This window comes from Nannobrachium achirus, assembly GCF_963921795.1.
Source record: "Nannobrachium achirus genome assembly, chromosome: 11".
Lineage (NCBI taxonomy): Eukaryota > Metazoa > Chordata > Actinopteri > Myctophiformes > Myctophidae > Nannobrachium > Nannobrachium achirus.
The window spans coordinates 61200326-61218446 of NC_137820.1; the positions used below are offsets into that span (position 1 = coordinate 61200326).

Genomic DNA, 18121 nt, shown 5'->3' on the forward strand with positions numbered 1-18121 from the left:
AGATGACTTTTCTTTTTTTTTCTTTCTTCCACCTCATCCTAATCCTTTCCTATGAGACAAATCTCAAAATCTCCACACCGCCCTTCCAATCCCTCTAACTCAGGGGTCTTCAACGTTTTCAGGCCAAGGACCCCTTAGCTGAGAGAGAGAGAAATGAAGCAGGGATCCCTTTACATATTTTATAAATGTGTGATGCAGATTTTCATAGATTTCATAGAAGATTCATAGGCTTGTTTGACAGCACTGTCATCAGTTGGATTCGTGTTTTTAGTTAACTTGACCTTACACTCTGTACTCGGTCTGCTCTCTTTTACCTCTACACCAAACCTATTTGCCGAAAATAGCCGATCTACAAGCTCTCAACGCCTCGTACTGCGAGGCGTTGAGAGCTTGTAGATCTGCTATTTTCAGCTAAAGTTCTCCTCAGAATAAGGATGCGAGGGTGTAAGCTGTTCATTTAAAAGAATGATCCTATCACAAAGATTTGGCGGCCCCCCTCCCCCTGTAGTAACTCTGAGGACCCCCTTAGGGGTCCCGGACCCCCTGTTGAAGACCCCTGCTCTAACTACCATTCTGTGTTTACATTCAGGTCTCAGTGGTGGGCTCCTCCTTTGCCTGCAGTGAGCTCTGGAGAATCCTTTGGTAGAAGGGAGAAAAGACCAGCTTGTTGAAGTTGACCAGGCGGCTGAAGCGAACGGCCAGATCCTTCAGCTCCCTGCTGACTGGAGCCAGACCTCCGGGGAAGGGAGGAGGGGTCTTGTGTTGACCCTCCAGGTGGGCCCGGAGGTAACTCTGGATCCTAGCATCTGGAAGAATGGCAGAGTTGGAGAAAATGTCAGTGGCGGCCGAAAAAGTAGGCCTACTCACTTTATTTTTTAACATAAGTAAAAGTATCATTACTGCACTGTAGAAATACTCTGTTACAAGTAGTAAGTCTGGAATTCAAAATGTACTTACTAATTACGTACTAATTAAAAGTGCAAATGTATTGGTATATAAGTGTTGTAGCTGCCGCCTTAACAGCTATTTGTTAATATAAAGCTGCTGTTCCCTCTTTTGTTAATATGTTAATTATCCTGCTCAAAGTGAGGTGCCGGAAGTTGCCTCTTTACGTGTATTCCGGCCAGGTTTACCATATATGCTGTGCCGGACGTGTGTTTGTTAGCAGCATGGCGCTGGCAAAGTTTGTGAAAAGTTCATGTACTCTTCGAGCATCTCGCTACCTTCATTGCTGTGGATGCAGCCAATAAGGTAAATGGATTGTTTGCATTATCATTTCCTTATGTTTGAGTTACCCATGTTTTGCTTTATGTTCTATTATTTATTTTGTCTTGTTTATGCTTTATTTACAGTTTTATGTTGGTTTTGGAGCCATGCAAGTGCGCTTTAATAAACCACCAGTCAAAGAACAACCTGACTCGTTTTTGTACCAATGAAGGCAGTGCAAAGTGTACTTAAAGTACCAAAAGTAAAAGTACTCATTATGCAGAATGTCCCATTTCAAGTTTTCCAATGCATAAAAATCTTTTGAAAATAGCAGAATCTACTATCTCACAATGTGTCGCATCGCGACGCATTGTGGGCTTGTAGATCGGCTATTTTCAAATGGCCGAAATATATAGGATTGAAGTGGTTAATGTATTTTTTGTAATAATAATCAAAAGTAACTAGTAACTAAAGTTTTCAAATAAATGCAGTGAAGTAAAAGTACAATATTTGGATGCGAGCTGTAGTGGAGTAAAAGTAAAAGTATTGGAAATTGGAAACACTACAAAATTGTGCTTAAGTACAATACGTAAGTAAATGTACTTACCCATTAGCTTGCGGACAGTGTTGTCCGGCTGGGCTGTGGCTGAGATCTGTCCCTTCAGCGTGCTCTGTCGGTCAGTTGAGAATGGAGAGTAGCCATGCTGGGCTAGCTGCCGACTCAGCTCAACACACAGTCCCTCTCCAATGGTTGCCAAGGCTTCCTCTGTACTAAAAGACCTAGGAAGAAACAGTAACAATATATAATTAACGGTTTTATTTGAATTATCGGACAGTGAGTCTTGTGTACTTTGGTTTCTGATAAATATGGGCTACGCTAATGATAAAATGTGGACGAAAAAAATCCTGGATGCTAAACACTTCACAAAGGTGTGAGCTCAATCCAACTGCAGGTGCTATTTGTGTTTATGTTTATTTAGAGGTGTGCATTTCCTTTCAGAGGATCATTTAAAATATGGAGTCAAATAAGTGTGCGCTTCCCACAGGCTGTATTCTCCTCGTGTGTAGTATGACTTGGGTGGTGTGTACTCACGGCGTGTGCATGTCCACGAGCACCGCGGCCACAGTGGTTTTCAGCGTGTCCATCAGTCCAGGCAGGCCGGAGATGGCCTCCCCCGTTATGGTGTAGACAATGAGGAGCACGGACGACACCAGCGCCAACCGCTCCACCTCCCACTGCATCTCCTGGAAGCGAACCTGGTCCATCAGCACCGTCTGCGGAGGGAAGTTGTGAAGCCACAAATGTATACATATCGTCAATGTCGAGCAGAAACCGTTATGACCTTGTTATTTGCTATTTTCGCTATGTTAAACATTTAGGAAATGATTTGCCTATAATGGCACGTCCAAATAGGGATGCTGAAAGTGTTTATGTCTGACCTTTATAAATATTGAACCCATGACAAGTATTAACACTCACAAGCTTGCGACTAAATAATAACTACATTCGATCCACGGGAACATACTGTAAGTTATCTTTTTCTATTTACTAGAAATTAACGGATTTGGACATAGTTGAGGTGTTTAGACAGATGTCTTGTGTTGTGTTTATAGACGGTTGTCGCGTCCTCTCTCAAACAAGCACTTGCCCGGTCGGGCAACCTGAAAGCAAACTCCACCTGCCCGAAAGTTTTATTTACCTGCCGGGGGCAGGTGGGCAAGCCTTAGTGTCAATGCATACATATCGCCCCACAGCAACTTTATAGAAATAAGTGCTCAAGAGATTAGGAGACACAGGGTTGCTCTAAAGGAGTCAGCGTGCAGGGTTGGGTTCAAGGCTATAGACAATGACCTCTGGGAAGGGGTCTGACTGGTGGTCCCACTTCAGCAAGCGCAGATAGGCATTATTATGGACATTGAGGGGGAGCAGAGCCTGAGGGTTGGATGAGGCTGCACCAACACTGTCCTCAGCCACCTCTCTTAAACATCCCATCGTGTCCTGAAGCCACTTTTCAGTGTAGTCTAATGCATCTGAGAAATAAGAGGAAAAAAGAGAGGAAAAGAAAATGTGATGATATTAGTCTAAGTAGAAAGTGGAATTTATCCAGATAAGACTCGTTGCAAGGAAGCTTTCCAGTAAAAAAAAATTAAATGGCTGCTTAGGCCCGTCTTAACCTCGCGTCACCGGGCTTTCTCAGAGGAAAACCTGGTATTCGTTTACAACAGGCCATTTGATCCGGTCTAGGCGGAAACCACAAGCAAAAGCGGCGTTGCTTTGTTTTGGTTCCCCCCGTTTGTTTCCCCAATCCCTAAAATGCTCTTGCCAGTCGCTATGAGTTGGACTTAAAAGCGTATACAAAATGACATAGAGTGGTTTCCGCTCCCGACAGGATCAAACCCCGAAATGTGAAGCGATCCCAGACTAGGCCTCATTACAACAGGAATATTCATCCTTGTTGAGACAAAGTTTTGAGGAAACATCGTCTGTGTTCCACATTGCTCAGTGGCTCACTGAGCAGTGATGGCTGAGTGGTTAGTGTCCATACCTAGGACTCCGGAGACCCCAGAGGTCGCAGGTACGATCCCCCGCTCCAGCTATCACTGCTCCCCCCCTTGCGCTCCTTGTGGGCTGCCTCATAAGGGTTCAGCTGGGTTAAGCTGAAAAAAAGCAGCTGGGTTGGGCTGCGATACCCGAATTTCCCCCGCGGGAGGAGTAGGTAATTATCATTATCATTATCACTCAGTCATTACAAAGAAAAAAGTACTATACAGTATTTCAGTGTAAGGAACAAGCAAACTAAACAACATCAAAGCAGAAAATGTGTTTAGAACACTTCAGCTATCCCACAATCCCATGTGACATCCTTTCTAGGTTGTCTTAATCATGCAATCTTTGGAACAAAAATGGTACCCAACAAGAAACATTCCTAACTAGGTACTAGGCGATAAGAATCTTCCCTGCAAATTAGACACAAGTCCTGATTGAATGTTGCAACATGTTTTTGCTTCATACACATTTGATATGGATGACAGTCTCCTTACTGGGCTGTTTCTCCAAGAACTCCTGGAACTTGTTCCTCTGAAACTCTGCAGACTGCTGCATCAGGTGGGGTCTAATGCTGCTCACGGTAAAGTTGACCATGTCCAGCTTCATCAAGTCTAGCACAGAAAATATTGCTCTAAAGGAGAGGGGTATAGATAGAAAACCGAGAGAGGCAGAGGTTGTCGACATACAGGGAAAGAGACTTGAGATGAACATCATTTATGATGCGGCTAATAAATGTGAAATTAAGGGTGAGTTAAGTGTAATTTATTCCTAGTCTTTTACATCAGCAAAGCACGTCCTTTGGATTGTTTCATTTTTGTAGCCAGAGTGGAGATTTATTTCATTAACCCAAATAAACTGAAGCAACATCATGCCACATCAAACAGATTTGTGTTTTGCTTAACCCATTTAGGCCTGAACACAATATGACGCAATATTTTATGCTTTAAATATAAAAAAATAGCAGATATACAAGCTCACAGCGCGGCACCGAGTGCCGCGCTGCGAGCTTGTAGATCTGCTATTTTAAAAGAATCGTGAAAATTAGAATTTTGACCCGATTCTATTAAGTGTCTTTTGAATCCTTCTAAGATTTTTGGAAAAAACCTATGTTTCTATGTCAGCAATCTGGCCAGTCATCGTCAAAGAAAAGGTCCTTTTCACTTAACTGGAGCTCAGTTAGTCTGTTCTTGAGAGACTACTATGTCAGTGGTTCTCAAACTGACTCCCAAAATGATATTTATTTGGCCACGGACCCCCATTTCAAAATATCTAGTTCCAGGGACCACCCAGAAGCAAAATTTGAGTTACAAACGTTTGCTTTGAAAATACATATACTGTATGCACACATTTTCACAACTTTTTCAAAAATAGCAGATCTACAAGCTCACAGCGCGGCACTCGGTGCCGGGCTGTGAGCTTGTATATCTGCTATTTTTCACCGGTTAAAGCGTTCAATAATTCTAGGCCTAAATGGGTTTTTAAGTAACACCTGAGATTCAAACACAGATCTCCTGCATGGGAAACCAAGCATCTACTACTAAGCCAAGAGGGAATCCACCCATGGTCAGAGGAGACCTTTTGGCCGGAGCTACTCCACTACATTCACCCGTTTGACCGTCACCAGGAAACCTGATCCAGGTCACAGCACCAATGTAAATCCCAAGATTCAAACCCAGGACTCCGGGTTGAGAAACCAAACATCTGGTGCTATATCAAAATGGAATTCCCCTTGGCCAAGGGAGATGTTAGGTTTTTGGGCTTCAGTCTGAACTACTCTGCTACTTGTTGTATATAGTGTAAAACAGAGTAGAGGTGTAGTAGATGAATGAAGAGGGAAATAGGTTTAGAAACCGGGAAACTGATTTCTTGGCAGCAAGTACAAGTTCACTGTACAGCAGGCATACTTCAGTAGTGACTGTGTGCTCAAAATTAAATACATGATTTTGCAGGAAAATTAAATACAGTACATGATGTTGCAGGAGCTCAAATTGATTGTACAAAGCCCAGGAACAGGACAAAAATAGTCTCCTTCTTCAGCTTACTTAAGCAGAGGCACCATTTCAGTGGTCTCCCTCAGCTTCTGAATGTCCTCATCTCTGGATGGGGCACAGAGGGTGGCCATCATCCCCACAATGAACTGGGCCAGCTGACCAATGTCCAGTGCCTGGTTCTCAGCCTGCTGCTGGATCAGAGGAAGGTCCAGGACCTCTTCAATGCGAGTCCGGAGTCGAGCGTGGCCGGGCAGCAACAACGACAACAGAGACTTCATGAGGAGAGAGGAGAGAATGAATGGACACTAGAATAAACTTATAGAGCAAGTCTTATTTCCTTTTCCTATATTTTTGAGCGGTGCAAGCCACTGTGATATGCATCAAAATAAGTATTCTATTGTATTCTTATTACATAGAAAATACAATAATAATATCATGGATTTGAGGATTGGTCAACTTCACATGACATCACAATATATATATATTATACTATAATTGTGGGCTCGCCTGAAAGGCGGGAACACTATGTTATCTTCATTATTTATTTACCAAGTTCCGCCACAACAGTACAAAGGCAGGGCCCTTAGCCAATGAGGTGCAAATGAGGTGCGGAAAATCTGGGAGTGGTGTTAGCTGGAGTATTGGTTGAGCTTCAGAATATAATCACGGGCGAGCCCACACTGTTTCGTAGGAACAGTATTTCTAGTATAAATAGGTATTCTTTGGGAACAGTATGAGCACTGCTCACTTCACCGGTGTGTTTTTTCTTTCTCCCCTATATACAGTATATATGTTAGTCAGTTTGGGTAACTCAGTGAGATTGGGGTAAGAGTGCTCGTTTTGTCGTTCACCACACACCCCTAACACCACCTGGACCAATTCACCTTGATAGTCTCTTATCAGCGCACCTGTGTAATTCTGCGTATTCACCATGAGATGGCGACAACAGCCATTCACTTGTGTAGTCGCTGACGTCACTCGTTTGCGACACCTCTTTCGTTGTTTATCTACTAGCCTAGCTCAGCTGTGTTTAGCCATTAGCTTACTATGCCTAACTCTAACTCTAACCCTAACCCTAGCCTTAGCCTCTGTAAAACTATGCCTAACCCTAACCTCCGTGGGGTGAGGCGCTATCATTCCTGCCGACACTTCGTTGTTGTGGATCAAAGCGACCGCTTGTTCCGCCCCGCGCCGCACGACGAGCGCTCCTGTTCTCAATTTCACTGAAACGCAAAAGAACTGTGACATATATATATATATATATATATATTATATATATATATATATATATATATATATATATACAGTATATAAGCCCTGACCTCTTTGATCTCTTCCAGCAGCCTGATGGCATTGTTGTATGATGGTGGATCTTCTCTCAGTTGAGCCTCCAGACAGTCCCAGAATGCTTTGTGCATGATCTCCTTCACCCTCTTCTCCAAACTATGCAAAGGACAGAGGATTGAGGGACAATTTATTACATAAATGTAGAGGTGGTGGCTAAACCAGTTAATGTGTCAGTTACAATATTTAACTGGCACATTATGACATAGCAGAAATGTCATAGATTTGACTCCCAGCTTGGGACCTGTATTGTAGGTCATTCTACCCCATTGTGCTCACTTTGATTCTTTATTGACCCATAAACGCACAAAATCTCTGTCTGTCTGTGTGTCCGTCCGTAGTTCATGTATCTCGATAACTTCAAACTCGGCATGCAAAACGGCAAGGACATGGAAGTCGGTCGGATAATTGGATCTCCAAAAATATAGATGAATCTGCGGGGACTGCCCCATAGGACTGAGGTTAGGGTTAGGTTTAGGCATAGTTTTACTGAGGTTAGGCATGTCCTTAGGTCGAACTCCCTTTGGTCTGACCACCTAAACCTAACCTAACCTTAACCTAACCCTGATACCTGAATCTGCAAATCCCCATATTATGGAGTGTGCATATGTTAACCATATAACGTCATAGAGACTGGCCTAGATGCCATATTTGGCCATGTCTGACACAGAACTCAAAATATGGACATAAATGGACACAGACAAACGGGTATTGCATAGTCTGGTAGGATTCACCTTGAAACATGGGCTGCATATTGTTGTAGTGTTTTTGGTTGGTTTCTGTTCTGAATGTTTTGAAGGTTTGCACAGGGCTCTACTTCCTGTATTGTCCCAGCTCAGATTCTGAGCCTGGGACAACTTCCTGCCCAGGAATATCATAGTTTTGGCCCAGAGGTTCTTCTCGCCCCCCTAGTGGCGGAAAAAAGAACCTCTGGGAACTCAGATTGGGTATTGCATAACCAGCTGTGTGTTTGCATCATTTGCTACTTGCATGGTTCCTGTGTAGGCTAGGGCCCAATAAAAGCACACAACATAGAATTAATTTAAACTAGACTAACTGCACTCTGTCGAGGTGCCAACTTGCGCCTTGTGCACTCGTGGCCATATATGGCCTACATGTGCACCAGCAGAGCGCACAAGTAGTGCAATCGATGCTGTTCGGTGCTGTCTGTATGTATGTGGGTGGGCAAGTTGGCACTCTGTCGAGGTGCCAACTTGCGACTTGTTATTTATATCAGGTGACGAGGTCGCACTTGTTGGTGGTGACCTCACCGAGATTGCTGCTCCCTCATTGGCTAAAGGCGCTGCCTTTGTACTGTCGGTCGGATACAGACAGCACCGATCGCTGTACTTGCGTGCTCTGCTGGCGCAAGTAAAGAACAGATGCACCCAACGTCATGGACAGATTTGAATGCTTTTGTATATGTAGTGAGTTTCAATCAAACGAGAATATTTTGAAATTTCTTGGGTGGGTCTAATAAATATATTTGCTCATAATAACTGAATACTGAACGTGTTTCCATCCCCCATATCCAATCAACATCATCACTACAATATAATCACCTCCCGTCTGGAAATTCTACAGGTTTGACTTGAAAAGACTGGTTGACTATTATCTCGTGGGCCAAAGCCATGTTGGTGACTCCCTTAGCTGTCTCCATTAATTCCTCCACAGACACAAACCTGGGAGGGCTTGCTGAAAGGAGAGAAAATAAGACAAGCTAAAGTTATCATTAACAGTTTTCACTCAAACAACTGTTTCACAATGCTACACATTGATAAAGCCTGGAACAGTGCCATTACAAGCCATATTCTGTAAGAACTGGCTTCGTTCAAGGTTCTTCTTCATTATTACAGTACATCTTGTGTATTTCACCTAACCGTTATTTACCTTGTGGACTGTTCCCTCGATGTGGGCTTGGGGTATTTGCCCGAATTCTCTTCCTCACCGCTTCCTCAGCACCTGGTGTCCTCTCCTTTGGTTCCTTGTCTCCTCCATCCTCAGGTTGGTCTGAATCCTTTGGCATGATACAATCGGCACTGGCAGCAGTGTTAGATATGAGAAGGATGTCCATTGCATTTTGAAATACCGGTATGTAGTTCACTTTGATTCCATGGCAAGTGTTTTAAATCAATTCAAAATGATTATCTTAAAGGAGTAGTTCACCCCCAAAATGGCTTTTTATCTAGCGATTAATCACTCTATGGAGACTCGAGTTCAATAAATACATTTTTTTTTTTGTCGACAATAATTTGATTTTAATACATTTACCCCCATAGCATGCAATTTTGTCTCCAACCGGAATCAATGGGGTACATTTATTAAAATCAAATTATTGTCTTAAATTCAAGTCTCCATGGGGTGAGTAATCGATAGAAAAAAAGTCTTAAACGTTTCTGCTTCCATAACAACATTAACATAACAGACAGGCTGAATGTCATGATTGTACCAGTCAGAAACTAGCATTCAACAAGCATGTTAGATTGAGAACAATAACAATCCTGTTGACAACTGTTATTAACAATCATGACTTGCAGTCTGCAATCCTGGCATTATACATATAGTAAACTACACAGGCTACTATAGCACTTTATATATAAAGTAAGGGGTGAAGGGTCAAACTCGGGTCAAACTCGTTTTTCTGCTATACCACCAAAATGTGGAAAGCCTTACCAAAGGCCATAAAGGAGTGTGGATCACTAGCATCCTTTAAAATTGCCCTGAAAAACCACTTACAGGCAGCAGCCGTTCGCAACTGGTAAAAAAATTAAAATAAAATAACCTAGCCCAACACTACCCTCCCCTGCCCCTTCTGTGTATATACTTTCTGTTTGTTTAGACTTACTGTTTTCTTTTTTTGTTCTCTAATTTTTTTTCTTTTCTTTACATATGTAACGGAGGTGATCCGAACCTCCCCACCCGGCTTCGAACCCGGGTCTCCCGCGTGAAAGTCCAATATCTTAACCATCACTCCAAAGGGATATCCCTATGGAATGAGAGCAGATACTAGACTTTTGAGGCTTCAGGCTGGGGCTGCGACTCTCTCTGCCACACTCACCCCCTTTGACCTCCTCCTACGGGGAAGCCCGGATCCGGGTCACGGCACCAATGTAACGGAGGTGATCCGAACCTCCCCACCCGGCTTCGAACCCGGGTCTCCCGCGTGAAAGTCCAATATCTTAACCATCACTCCAAAGGGATATCCCTATGGAATGAGAGCAGATACTAGACTTTTGAGGCTTCAGGCTGGGGCTGCGACTCTCTCCGCCACACATATCTACTGCATAGTACTGTGTTCTATTTGTCTGTCATTCAATTTTATATGAGATAGCCTACTTAAATGGTTTCCTGTGGAAATAAGCTTAGTCTTTTCATGGATCTCTTTTTAGTAGACCTTGTACCAGTGAACTGTACCGTCATGAAACTGTACCTTTTCCTATGCAAACTTATAATAAAGTCTTCAATCAATCAAAGGAATCAATCAATCAATCAATTGTCCATGCCAAATGTAGTTCTAAAAGAGTGGACATTTCTTGGGTAAACACAGCCACACAGGTGTTCTGACTATAGCATTAGTTCTATGCAATCAAACAATTGAAACACCTGTGCTTTTACCCAAGAAATGGTCGCTTAGGACTACAATGACGTAGCCGCTGGCACACACTGACTGCGATGCACACAGATTGGTGGTGTTTAAAAGAAATGCTTCAATATCCTACATTCAAACGTAGCTGCAAATTGCAACACCAGATTTTTTTATAACCGGATGAATCTAGGGTTGCAATACCTCCCATAGGCAGCCAATGCATCAAAACAGTTTTTTGCTATCTGATTGTATTAAACGACTTCAAACTCACCAATATTGTGGCTCTATGGAAAGCTTGGAATTTACTCTGTCTATCTGCAAAGTGTTTGTTTCAGAAAAATCCACAGTAGACATGTTATGAGTTACTTTCTATCCAAGAAATTTGGTTCAGGTGATCATTTTTTCTAAGTCCTGGAGTTTGGAAGCGCTCGTGGAAAATCCCTCAACGGTCCTGTGACCACCTGGTTCTAAATGTCACATTATGCAGGAGGCAGCGGGACATGGCGTTATAGAAGACAAGCGCTTCCGAAGTTCAACACTTAGAAAATAAACCATGTCTGCTCGGATTTCTTGACAGAAAATAAATCATAACAATTATACGGTGGATTTTTCAGAAACAAACACTTTGCAGATAGCAAGAGTAAATTCCAAGCTTTCCATAGAGCCGCAATATTGGTGAGTTTGACGTCGTTTAATACAATCAGATAGCAAAATAACGTTTTGATGCATTGCCCTGTCTGCCTATGGGAGGTATTGCAACCCTAGCTCTGGTCCATCGCGTCTCCCTGACAGACCCGTCGGGAAACGGCTGGACTCGAGATTGTCGGCCCCTCCGAGCAGCGGCGGGAACATAGGGGGCGCGTGAGTGCTTGAGCGTACTGTTATGAGAGCCCATTGATTTTTCGCTGACAATTCCTAGCACTCAGTCGTTCGCCCCAAACTGGCCAAACTGCATTCCTGGCACTCGGCCGATATCACACGTCGGCTTTGTCCCTTTCGAGGGCGTCACCCAGCGTCATAGCCCGCCTCCACATCCTGGCTGTATGTCTACTCTGTGTGATGTAGCCATGTAGCTCTAGCCTTACATTAAGTCGCACCGGTAGTTGCTTCTGCTTTGCTGACGTCTATGGCTACCGGAGCGTCTTACCGTCTTTGAATACACTACCACTGCAGGCTCCACTAAATCTCATCTAGTTGCTCGACACATGCACTAATGAAAAATATAAGACTACGCCAGAGTTCTCATATCGCTTACCGACTCTGGCGGAAACTGTTCACAATGTAATAGTCCGTTGTTTTCAATAAAAATGCTTTTTACCAAGTCTATGTCCGAGTGCCTTTTCTCTCCGCTCTGTTTTTCATCATGGCTTCCTGCATTTCTTCTTTGAAAACAATGCTGTTGCAGCTGCGCAACAGCGCCCCTTTGGTGGCCGGGAGGTACTATTGCTCAATTCAAATGAGCAATAGTACCTCCCGGCCATCAAACTGGCGCTGTTGCGCATGCGCAAAAGAAGAAATGCAGGAAAAACAGAGCGGCACTCGGACATAGACTTGGTAAAAAGCATTTTTATTGAAAACAACGGACTATTACATTGTGAACAGTTTCCGCCAGAGTCGGTAAGCGATATGAGAACTCTGGCGTAGTCTTATATTTTTCATTAGTGCATGTGTCGAGCAACTAGATGAGATTTAGTGGAGCCTGCAGTGGTAGTGTATTCAAAGACGGTAAGACGCTCCGGTAGCCTTACGTCAGCAAAGCAGAAGCAACTACCGGTGCGTCTTAATGTAAGGCTAATGTAGCTCTACAGTATTCTACCCCCACCTCCAAAATAATTAAAAAAAAATCTCAACTGAACTGTTCTTATGCCTCATTCACATAGGGAGCAGCAAAGCTAAAGTTTTGCTTGCTTGGTCAATGTTATCTCAATGGAAACCAGCTTTAAAGATACAGGAGATACACAGAACAAAGCTTTGAAAGCTTTAAAGCTGGTTTCCATTGAGATAACATTGACCAAGCAAGCTAAACTTTAGCTTTGCTGCTCCCTATGTGAATGAGGCATTATAGTATTTTATCATGCCAGTAAAGCTCCTTTGAATTACATATAATTGATGTAGCCTAAAGCCTATTTGATTGATTGAAGGCTTTATTAGAAGTTTGCATAGGAAAATGTACAGTTTCATGACGGTACAGTTCACTGGTACAAGGTCTACTAAAATGAGATCCTGAAAAGACTAAGCTTATTTCAACAGGAAACCATTAAAGTATATCATATAACATTGAATGACACAGACGAATAGAACACAGTACTATGCAGTAGATATGTAAAGAAAAGAAAATGAGAGAGAAAAAAAATATAATAAAAGAGAAAACAGTAAGTCTAAACAATCAGTAAGTATATACAAAGAAGGGGAAGGGGAAATTAAGTCACCCAGTTAAGGTTACAGGACAGTAAGAAAAATAAAAAGGACTGTTGTGTACAGCCGAGTGTCGAGAACAGTTTGAAAAAAAAAAAAAAAACACAACACAACAAAGAATAGTAGTGCTTAACGTTTCTATAATGGATTGCAATTTTAAGTGACTTTTCTAAGCATATTGCAAACTCAAAGAACTTACAATGGTCCATTCATCCAAACATTAGGAACTACTTATCAACACAGTGCCAAAAAAATATAAATACACAAATATACAGTAGGTCTATACAGTATAGACCTAAAGCCTAGCTTTTCCTTTTTGTAGGCTTTTTATGTTATACCAATACTTTTGGACTTTTACTCAAGTAAGCATGCCAGCATTTTTAATTCAGGACTTATATTTGTAACAGAGTATTTCTATATTGTAGTGATAGGCCTACTAACTAAAGTGATACTAAATAAAACTTTTCCCCCCACTGATCAGCAAAGCAAACTAGCGTCCAATCCTGTGCCAAGGTGCCCTTGTCCTTTAGAAATGCTAATGTATGGCATTGTCTTAACCTGGCAGGTAAAGGATAAAAAGACAGCAGTGTAGCCTATCTCTCACACATTATTGTCCAGCTGACTCTTTTTACACAGAAAATATTACATAAAAAAAAAAAACATGTTCCTCCACAATTAAAATAGACAAAGATCTTGGGAAAAAAAAGGTCTGTTTCTGCTTGTAGCATGTTAATGTAGGTGCAATATCATGCATTAATTACTGTGTTAAGATGTTGAAACACACTGATTGCTGAAAAGTCATGATTGCTCGTGTGTCATAAAAAATTCCTACAGTGCATTCATTTTATGACATCGTTATCGTACCACTGTACTATTGGCAAACTGTAAATAAAGTACTCAATGATGGGAAAAAAAATGCCTTTTCTTTTGCTGACATGAAATGGGATATTTTGATACCAATACGTTTGTACATTTACAGTTACTCAAGTATAGGCCTGTCTGCATTTTTAATTCAGGCTGCTCTGTTTCATTGGTTTTCAATTAAATTCAAAGGAGCTTTATTGGCATGATACCAAAGTGTCACAAAACTGCTGAAAACGAGCACCCATTTGAATATTGAAACGTCACCGCCCCTGCCTCCGAGCGCTCAACATCAGTCAAAATAGGGTTAGGGTAAGGTAGTTTTGCGTTGTTGAAAGTCTATTCTCCGCGGTGGTAAACCTCTCAGCACCCCACGTCCCCACCTACTCTGTAAAATACATTATTTTTGTCATGAAATAAAAAGCACCCAGCTCGAGCCACCTAGCGGCCACCGTCATGAAACTGTACCTTTTCCTATGCAAACTTCTAATAAAGTCTTCAATCAATCAATCAAACCGCATATACAATGGTTCACAACCCGGAAATAAGCGGCGGTCGAGTTGGATGCACTTTATTTCATGCCAAAAATAATGTATTTTACAGAGTAGGTGGGGTGCTGAGGGGTTCACCACCGCGGAGAATAGACTTTCAACAACGCAAAACTACCTTTGGTTTGGTGAGTAGTGAAACAGTTTTCTTTATTTTGACTGATGTTGAGCGCTCGGAGGGGCCGACAATCTCGAGTCCAGCCGTTTCCCGACGGGTCTGTCAGAGCGTCTCCGGGAGGAGACGCGATGGACCAGAGCTATTGCAACCCTAGATTCATCCGATTATAAAAAAAATCTAGTGTTGCAATTTGTGGCTAATTCAAACGTTACATTGTTAATTTTGTTACTATACTGTACCTTGTCTTCGCCACAGGATGAAGACCAGTGAGATGGATTAACGGTATTATCAACGTATCGGACGTTCGTCAGGGATGAACACAGTCGCTATGAACAAAGCACTATGACACAGCTATTTTTAATCAATACATAACGAATATAATATTTGTTCATATATTCACAATGGTAAACGTTATTTTTGCTACGGCGGGATGCCGTTTGATCCAATAATAGTCCCACCTTTACATTTGACAGACGATTCTTATCCTAAGCATCAGTTCAGCTTGGAGAAGATTGTTGTGTAAACTGTGTGGAGTCCTGGTGGAGTCAGTCAGTCTTCCGGGTGTAGGGCTAGGACTAATAAGAGAAGGATATCACACTGGGCGTGTCCCAGCCGTGGTACCGGGGTATGGCACATGTGCAGTACAATCTGGCCCGCTCCTACACTTTGGCTCAGTAGATGGCGGCGTGTGACCATTAAATGGTAGTGTTTGTTTTGTCCTACTTTAAGTGCCTGCTGGGGACTTGCTATTTGCTCAAATTAAATGTTCTTATGCCACAAAACAAGTAGGCTTATTGTTGCATATCCTGAATGAATATAAGTTATAGAAATCCATCGGATTCTCATCTACTGCTGTTTTACTGATTTTTGTGTAAGTGCTTATAAATAAATTAAATTGTGCGTCTGTTGAATTTTTTGCACCATACATTAGTCTGACTACAAGTACGGCACACAGTACAAGTTAGACTGACATATACTTCAAAGTACAGGATTATATAAAAGCATCCCTCTGAAGACCAATTATTTCCCACAATTGATTGATTTAAAACTTTATTAGAAGTTTACATAGGAAAAGGTAGTTTCATAACAGCTGGTACAAGGTCAACTAAAAGGATAAACACCTTCAAAGAGCCTTGGGCTTGTTTCAATTGGGGTCCTTTAAAAAAAATAAAACACAGCACTATGCAGAAAATATAAGAAAACCTGCAGCTGTTTAGGTGATGAGTGGAGAGAGAACAAAACAAACACACACCTCGCTCTACTGAGAACGGATCATGATCTTTTTTATCTAGTGCCTCTGCTGGAACACTCCACCATGGCAGTTCCTGTTAACACTGCGCATGTGCAATACCCCGGCACCACGCTGGGACACGCCCAGTGTGATATCCTTCTCTTATTAATCCTAGGTGTAGGGTGGGGCTAATATGACGTAAGAGTCGAGCCTCCACTCAAACTTCTAACCTCCTCTCTTCTGACCTCCATTCATTGACATCATCCATCATTATAAAAAAAAATAATAATAATAATAATAATAACAATCCATCATTATTGTCTCCGCCAGGCTGAAAGGGAGAGTATGTTTTCGCCCCTGTCCGTCCGTCCGCGTGTCCTTCTGTCTGTGGACAGCTAATCTCCAGCACCGTTGGCATGGTGCCAGCGAAACTGTGTCCCTGGTTGCCAGAGCAAAACCTCTGCCCCAAACTTTTCACCTGGGCCTGTTAGGCTGCAATCAGACTGGAACGCACAAGTTGAGTGAGAGTTGTGTGGGGGAGGCGGGGGGCAGAGACAGCACAATGCATTGCGGATGGAAGTCGAGTGCTTTGAAGTCTAGTGCGAGTCGTGAGCAAGTTGGACGCAACCACACAACACCACACGACTCGCACTCGACTTCAAACCACTCGACTCCCATCCGGAATGCATTGCGCTGTGCCTGCCCCCCGCCTCCCCACACGACACGCACTCGTTTTTGTGCCTTTAGGTCTGTAGCCGGCCTTATAGTGCCTCCAGGAGGTGGATTTGTGCAAAACACATTTTTGAACAGTAGGCCTACTCCACAGCTTTTGTCCAAACATCACGCAAATCGGTTCACAGTATCTCTGTAGTCATTAAACGAAACGTGTCTTTCAGATTTGTCATATTCCTTGCTGATTGGCTAAGATTGGCTTCCAAGTTTGCAGGATTGGTCTTTGTTGCAGGATTGGTCATGAAGAACACAGCGAGCCATTTTGGTGAAATTGTGCATGCACATTACCAATAGGCAAAGGAAGAAATTGATTCCACCTAATTCTTTTCAAATCGCTATAACAGGCCGATTTGTGATTTTACCTACAACTCCACTGATCAGTGTAAAACTTTGTATGTGAACTCCCTAGAGTAAAAACCTTTGCCCTGCATATTTCACATCTGCCTTTTATAGCGCCACCAGGAGGCCGACTTATGTAAAACACATTTTTGGGTACTCCTTCAGATTGTATCCAAAAATCAGTACACAGTATCTCTATAGTCACGTGAATATTAAGACGGCATGTCCGATATTTCATATTCCATCCTGATTGGCTGCATGATTGGTCCGTTTTGAACAAAATGCCTCAAATCGTGAATGAATGCAGCTTCGCTTTCTGTTCTGTGAAACTTTGCAAGCACACTCCCGCTAGGTCATGGAACAAATGCCACAGGAGACTTAAGTTCTTCCAAAAACAGGAGGGTTGGTACTTGGCAGGTATGTGCACGTGTGTCACATTGGTGGGAGTTTATTATTATTTTTCAGTTGTTGCATGATGCTGATGCTGAGTGACAGTTGATGGTGCTTGGTGCAGTCAAAGCCGTAAACCCTGCACGTTATTACAAGGGACAACCGCAAGGTGGCAGTAGAGACCGTCTCTACTCTATAACACCAGCCTGATGCTGCTTAGATACACCCAGAGTGTATATAAGAGAGTTACGTCACGCTTTGAACTCGCCGCAGACCGGAAGTTGCGTCGCATGGAGCCTGTTCTCATTCTTATCGAGGCTCTGCTGCTCTCCTGCCCGTCCGCCCCCACTATAGCCGAGGTATTTTCAATCACTGGTAAGTAGACGAAATCACGTCTTTTTCACCCTTTTAACGCATTCACGGGCCTCTCGTGAATGTGTGAATGCGTGAATGCGTTAAAAGGGTGAAAAAGACGTGATTTCGTCTACTTACCAGTGATTGAAAATACCTCGGCTATAGTGGGGGCGGACGGGCAGGAGAGCAGCAGAGCCTCGATAAGAATGAGAACAGGCTCCATGCGACGCCACTTCCGGTCTGCGGCGAGTTCAAAGCGTGACGTAACTCTCTTATATACACTCTGATACACTCTGGATACACCAACACGGAGCTAGAAAGGAACGCCCATAAACGTCACATCCGCCTTGAGCGTGGGGGAAAACAAACCGCCTTTCCCCATTGAGTTAGTCTCGCGTAGCCAGACAACTATTCCACAATCTCTGAATGCTATATAGAGCATTTGACCAAATCGCGGA

At 42.8% G+C, this 18121-nt stretch overlaps 1 protein-coding gene across 1 annotated transcript; it reads right to left on the reverse strand.

Moving 5' to 3' along the window:
• Positions 1-524: 524 nt before the first annotated feature.
• Positions 525-15168, reverse strand: tcp11l1 (t-complex 11, testis-specific-like 1). Its single transcript, XM_080736460.1, has 11 exons — positions 15076-15168; positions 14857-14957; positions 8980-9128; positions 8652-8784; positions 7068-7188; positions 5797-6017; positions 4249-4385; positions 3059-3237; positions 2300-2481; positions 1814-1986; positions 525-806 (listed from the first exon to the last, which is right to left on the reverse strand). The coding sequence occupies exons 3-11, from the start codon at positions 9113-9115 to the stop codon at positions 586-588; spliced, it is 1503 nt and encodes a 500-aa protein (XP_080592586.1). The 5' UTR covers positions 9116-9128; positions 14857-14957; positions 15076-15168; the 3' UTR covers positions 525-585.
• Positions 15169-18121: the final 2953 nt, after the last annotated feature.